Source organism: Chaetura pelagica, unplaced genomic scaffold, assembly GCF_000747805.2.
Source record: "Chaetura pelagica isolate M959 unplaced genomic scaffold, ChaPel_1.0 scaffold294, whole genome shotgun sequence".
Taxonomy (NCBI): domain Eukaryota; kingdom Metazoa; phylum Chordata; class Aves; order Apodiformes; family Apodidae; genus Chaetura; species Chaetura pelagica.
Window position 1 is genome coordinate 1235503 of NW_009953068.1, and position 6698 is coordinate 1242200.

The 6698-nt window shown below is 55.6% G+C and overlaps 1 protein-coding gene across 1 annotated transcript; it reads right to left on the minus strand.

Moving 5' to 3' along the window:
- Nucleotides 1-33: 33 nt before the first annotated feature.
- On the minus strand, nt 34-4186 carry TPST2 (tyrosylprotein sulfotransferase 2). The gene is given in 6 exon segments (XM_009996827.1): nt 34-130; nt 805-853; nt 1425-1475; nt 1894-2092; nt 3289-3601; nt 3604-4186. Coding segments are annotated over 5 exon segments (1101 nt in total). The 5' UTR covers nt 4112-4186; the 3' UTR covers nt 34-130; nt 805-823.
- Nucleotides 4187-6698: the final 2512 nt, after the last annotated feature.

Sequence of the window (6698 nt, forward strand, 5' to 3'; positions counted from 1 at the left end):
GGCAGAGGCCCAGGAGGGGCCTCCAGCCGGGCCGGCGATAGTCGGAGCAAGCAATATGCTTGGATAACCCATCTCCAGCGGTGCCGCTGCTGCCTCTTCTTTGCTGGGACAGCTCAAGGCCTCGGGCAGCCTCTGGAAGAGAGGAAGGAGGGGGCTGGGCGGGGCTGCAGGCTCTCCAAGCAGCCCCAGAACCAGCCCCAGGGGCTCACAGCTCCTGTTCTCACTCTGTGCTTCTGCTCACCCCCACCCCCAAGACAATACACTGATTTTCACATAGGGACTGGTGTGTAAAGGGTCATTTTTAGGAAGCAAAGATGGCAGTGTTTGAGCACAGAGGCTGGCTGAAAAGGGAGATGGAAAAACAACCAACGTCTCAACAGTTGTATCTGGAGCAGAAGCCCAGGGCAGCAGCTTTGTTATTCCAAATGGACAGCAGCTGTGACTGCTTTATCTTCCCTTCCACAGCACGCCCTGGGAGACAGATGGGGAGTGGCTGAGCTCATCCTCACAATTCCACATCCCTTTCCAAGGCTCCCTGCAGGGATGGTCAGTACTAACCCTCCCAAGCGGCTGGTTCTGGTTTCCTGAAGTTGCCTGTTTCCAGAGCCCAGAAAAAGGGTTTCTGACAAATGGCCTCACGTAACAGCATTGTTCTGAAAACCTACAGCAGCTGTGAAAGGGATCCCTGGCACAAGGGGCACGCCTGGAGCAGCCTGGATAAGCCAAATTACACAAGCAAAGCACTAACCCTAGAGCCACACGGGCAGATTTGCCCAAGTCCCAGAATTAAGTAGAAGGTCTTACCTGGAAATCATTAATTTTCTTAGTGAGAAGATGATGTGTTCTGAGTCACCTGGAACAAGCCAAAACAGAAGGGTCAGCTCTAAGCCACCATCTGCAACTCCAAACATTCCTGCTGTGTTCCCAGCAGCATGAAAAGGAAATGTTTAGGACATGGAAAACAGCACAAGGGCAGGAACCAGGAGATGCTGCCATGAGACTGTGCCACTTGTTTTGCTGCTGTTCACTCAACAGGAACCAGCCTGGGCAGCCACCAGCACAAAAACCAAGAGCTTTGGAACAAAGAGCAAGGCAGAAAGTGTCTTAAAATGAAGAGCACAGGTGTCTGGTGATGGACACAGATAAACATACATAGAAACAGACCAAGAAGGAGGCGGCAGAGATGAACAAAGCAGGGTCTGAGGAGCACAGAACATGCAGGACAGCAACAGTGAAAGCAGGGAGGGGGGAGCAGCGTGCAGGAGAGAGGACAGGGATGTGGACCCCATGGATCCAGGCAGGAGCAGGGATGTCCCCCATAGTTGGCCGCCCATCCTTCAAATGCCCATAAGAGGGAGCAAGGGACCAGATGCCCAGGATTGGCTGAACAGGGCAAAGCCCTGGAAGGGACATCAGGCTCTTACCTGCAGGTGACCTTTCAAATTGGCTGGCGTTTTATAATCCCCCTTTAAAACCTACAGAAAAGAGAAAACTGGAGTGACCCTCTGGGGTGGTGGCTCTCTGGGCATCTGTAAATGCCCCTCGTTAACTGCCTCCTGTCCTGAACCAGCTGAAACACCCTGATGGCCTTTTGTTCTACATCGAGGTGCAACACTGGGGCAAAAGCAGGACTGTCAGGAAGGGCAGGGAGCAGCACCCTGCAGGGAACCAGCAGTTCTCCCCCCCAGCTCCACCCACCACAGCAGCCGTGCCCAAACCATCCCGCTGGAGCTGCGGGGCTGCTGTTCCATCTCCCAAGAGAAGAGAGCATTCCTCTCCCTGCCCTGTTGGGATTGTTTCAGCAGCCTCTGCAGCTCCAGAGGGCTTGGTGGGTGCAGGGACCCCCAGCCCCGGGTCAGGACCCCCCCCACACACACACACACTGACACTCACTCTGTGCGTGTTGTTGACAACCAAGGGGTCAGGGTGGCCGTAGTTGGGGGGGTTGGCGTAGGGGTCGTAGCCCAGCCTGGCCAGCATGGGGGCAATGTGGGCCATGTCCTGCAGCACATCCCCTGGGATGTGCCCGATCCACTTGGATAGAGCCTCCATGTTCACCGGCTTGATCACCTGGTCCGTTGATCTCTCTATCCTGGGGAAGAAGAAGAATGGAGAAGAACAAACTGAGGCACTAGAGCTGGATGTCACAGCAGAGCCCTCCCCCAGCTGCACTGCCTGCCCCCTGCACCTCGCTTCCAACACCCAGAGCCAATGCTGAGCACCCACCAGACCTGCCAGGCCCAGGCCCAGCAGCCCCATCCTGCCCACAGCCCTGCTCCAGGACAGCAGATCCTGGCAGGGGTTTCCACAGGATCTCCTTGTATTGGGGGGGATCCATCCTGCACCGGGGTCAGGGTGTTACCAGAACACTTTTGCTTATCACAGGAAAATGATGAAAGTGGTGTGGGCTTTAGCACAGACACACCACAAGACCCCACTGAAAATCCACTTTTCTGTTTAGGAAACCTCAGCAAAACTTACTCCAAGCAAATAGTGCTGAAAGCTCCGGAGAAATCATTGCTTCAGCCATCAAAGGTGCCTGCATCTCTGTCCTGCACCACAGCCACCTTCCTGGTCACCACAGAGTGTCCCCGGGGAGGGGAGCAGAGCCTGGCCATACACCCCTGGCTGCTCCAGAGAAATGGAGCAGCTCCTGGGCACAGCTGCCCTCACCACTCAGGCACAAGCAGCTGATGCAAAGACTGTTTGTGTGGTTCCCTCACACCACTGATGAGATTTTGCTAAGTTAGACTTAAGCCTCCATTTGGGAAATAAAGAGCATTAAAAGAGGAGGAGGAGGTGAGAGAAGGCAAAGCACCCAGGGACAGCCAGGAGGGAGAGCTGGGGTGTCTCCACGGAGCAGGTATTTCTTTTATTCTGCAATACCAGCACCACAGCTGGCAGGGATTGCTGCTGAAAGCCAGTCATTAGCAGCCAAGCTAATTGTGGTAAGAGGTGTTTGAGAACAGGTGGTGAAAAGGGGCATTAGAGAGCTCACGTTTCAAAGCAAGCACTTCTTTTCAATTAGAGACCAAAATAATTTCTGCACCGTCAAGACAGAAATAAAATAGTCACCTGCTCCTGACTGCCTGGCAGGCTGCTCTGTTGGGTACAACACTGCTCGTGTTCAGACCCTCTCCTGCTCAGAAACAAAACCTGCAGCAGCAGAACCGGACACGCTGTGACTCCTGCCCCCCAGCAGAGCACACAGACACAAGCAAAGGGTCTTTGCCCCCAGTTTTAGCCTTGACCTGCTGGAAAAGCTGCGGCAGGAGCTGAGACACTCACTTGGAAAGCGAGACCCCGCCGGGCTTCCCGATCAGCTCCTCGTGGTGCAGCACCGTGTCGCTCCAGGAGATGTCCAGGAACTTCATGATGGTGTGCATGGACTGCTCGGGGTGCAGCACCAGCTGCTCGTAGTAGACGGGCAGGCAGCGGGAGCGCCCGACCTCCAGGCACTGGGAGTACATCACCTCGATGGCCTTGTTCCACTTGGTCAGGCAGTCCCGGTAGCTGTTGAGGTCGAAGCCCGCGATGGTCACTTTCCGCGTGATCATGGAGTGGACGGAGGCGCGGCCGTCCCGCCCCCTCAGCAAAAAAAACGCCTGGACAGGTAGACGGAGGACTTGAGCGTGAAGGGGTCCTTGTTGCACAGGTAGCGGGCCGGCTCGCCGTGCTTGGCGATCACCTCCAGGATGAAGGCCTGCATGGCCGAGTCCAGAACCTGGTCCGTCACCCCCGCCTCGTCCAGCCGCATCTTCTCGCGGCCCGACCTGGCCCAGGCCTGGCGCATGGCCAGCACCCGGGGGATGATGCGGGTCTCCTCCCCGCACCGCACCTCGGGGTGGGCGTCCAGCATGGCCCTCATCAGCGTCGTGCCGCTCCGCGGGACCCCCCCGATGAAGATCAGGGGCATCTCCTTGCTGTAACGGTACTCGACGTGGTTGGAGTCCATCATGACCAGCTCCTCGTTCTCGGGTCTCATCAGCCTGTGCCTCCTCTTGCTCAGGACCTGCTGGCACTCCAGGACCTGCTGGCCAAGGTGCAGAGTCACCATCAGGGCGACCACCGAGCCCACCACCAGCAACACCCTCCTCGTGGTGACCCGCATCCTGCTCTCCTCGGCACAGGGTGGTGGCCACGCTTCAGCTTTCAGCTACCAGGGGTTCATCCCAACCAGCATCTGTGAGAGAAACGGCAGAGTCAGGGGAGCAGAAGCCACAATCCAGCCCAGCCCTGGTGGCACCTCAGCCTCCCGGCTCCTCCAGGATGCTGACACCACCCCAGGCTTTGTCATCCCTTCCACTTATCAGCAACTTCTAGGCCAGTTGCCTTCTACCCAGGAGGTAATTACAGTCTGTCTTAGAGCACACCCAAAGAGGTTCTTTCTGGACTGTTTGTGTACCCAGAAACACAGGTTTACAGCTGGAGCAAAGCTCCAGGAATGATTTAGAGGAGGGGCCAGGCATACCCAGCCAGTCCCTTAAAAAAAAGTCTCTCTAGAGTCTGTTCCACCCGAGGTGAAGCCCCAACCCTCCCTGCAGTTCTCCCAGCACACCACCCTCTGCTCACTGCTCTCAGCTACCTGACCCCTTCCTACATTTTCTTTAGTTTCAGTGTGTGGTCACAGGGGAGGGTGGAAAGCTGAAACAGGAGAAAAGCAAAAGCATCTCATGCAAATGTGAAGGGTCTGAGTCAGGAGAAGCAGTTACCCATTAGAGTGAAACACTCTGAGAAATTAAACCAGCTGAAGGCTAACAGCAACACACATTCAGCATTAAATTCCCCTCCTTCCAGAGACTGACCTTACATAAAAATCCTTGAAGACTTCATCCTGCATTAAGACTCTTTTGGTTTTCTGTGGCTGGGTAGGATATTCTGCAGTTTCTCCACGTCCCCTGCTCTGCTGCCTACCCGGGAAGGACTCCTGCAAAGGCTGGCACAGCTTCCCACACCCTCCCCCCCTCTGCTCCATTTGGGAGCCCAGGTTTTGCAATCCTCCCCTGGGCTCACCCAGGGATTTCAAGTTCTTTGTGATTATGTGGCTGGGGTGAGAGCTGAATGGTTGGAAGGAACGGGACGTCCACGCGTTTTGTTTTGCTGACAGTCCAAAGAACTCCTTCAGAAAACTGAAGAAAAACTCCTCTCCACTCTCTCCATGAAAGAGCACATTTAGCAGCAGCCCATGCCAAGCCCCTCAGAGGAGGGAGGAGAACCACCCCTGAGCCCAGCTGCCTCCTACCCTGCCCTGCCCACCAGCACAGGCAGCCCCAGAACCGGCCCAGCACCCCGGGAATAGCTCCTTTCCCTTTCCACCCCCACCATCCTGTTCCACCTCCCAGCTCACCACCCACCCACTCGGCTTCCATCCACCTTTTCCCGATGTGTTTGGGACTGTGACGTGGATGACTGCCACAAGGAGAGGCAGTGCCTCTCTGCCTCCCTGGGGATGTGTTTTCCCATCCCAGCAGCAAAGTAACCTCACCACCACCACCACGATTTCTGTGTCTCTCTCACCCCATGGTTAGCACCAGCCAACTGCTTGGTTGACCTACCAAGGTTACACAGTTTGAAATGCCCATACACTGCATCACATTAACAAAGTCAAATGCTGGGCCATTTGTTTAGATGTAAATCAGAGGGAATAACGAACAGCTTTGGCATTTTTCCTGCACCAGCAGTAGAGTCAGGCCCATTACAAAGGCAAAGGCTCATCTGCTCCTTCCTGCTATCTTGATCAGCTTGAGTCATGTAAATATATTCAAACGTTCACCCTAAAAATAACTGCAAATGCCACAAGACCCATTTCAATGTGTTGTAGCCAGAGCAGTCAGGATTTAAGGCCAACCAGAATAATTACAGCTACACAGACCAAGACAGGCTAATTAGCAGGAAAGATCTGCAGTTTACAAAGGAGGGAGCACAGAGGTGCTCTGTTCCTTGCAGGAACGATTTATTTACAGCGAGATGCTCCCAGCAGCTCCAGTTGGAGAGGAACAAAGGGACTCAGTCATGTGCTGTGCCAGGCGGGAGGCTGGCAGGGAGCCCACTGTGCCACCCCTGCTCCCTGGGACTGAGTGCTGTGTCCCTGGGGATCGCCCTGCCCGCCCGGCCAGCACAGACACAGCCCCCACCGAGCCCCATGGGGATTGTTATGGGAATGGATCATTTCCTGCACAGCAGGTATCTGGTGGAAAACATCACGGCACAATTAGGTGGCATGGCTGGTTGGTCAGAGATGGCCTTCTAATCCTTCAGGTGCCCACACTGGCTCTGAGAGCTTCCCACTCCAGCAGGAGCTAGGGAGCTTGCAGGGGCTTCTCTGGCACATCCCTGCAGCTGGTGACAGGGAGCAGGACTCCAGGTGCCAGCAACTGACCCTGGGCTGAGCCCCCAGGTGCAGCTCAGACACTGCAGGACGGGGACAGACTGTGACCCACAGCCTGGGATTCCATCCCCGAGAGCAGAGAGTGTGGGGGAGGATGGGAACTGGTGGGGAAGTGACAGCAGAGCAGTGACAAACAAGGACACCAGGTGCTACAGGCAGGAAGCCTTCCTTATATTGCAGCTGATGGGACATGGGCGTAAACAACTTAAGCCATTCCTTGTCAGCTTGCAAAGGCAACGCAACACACAGGGTGCCAGTGGCAGGGGGCACAGACGTGTGGAACATTCCCAGCCCACTCCCAGCATCCCAT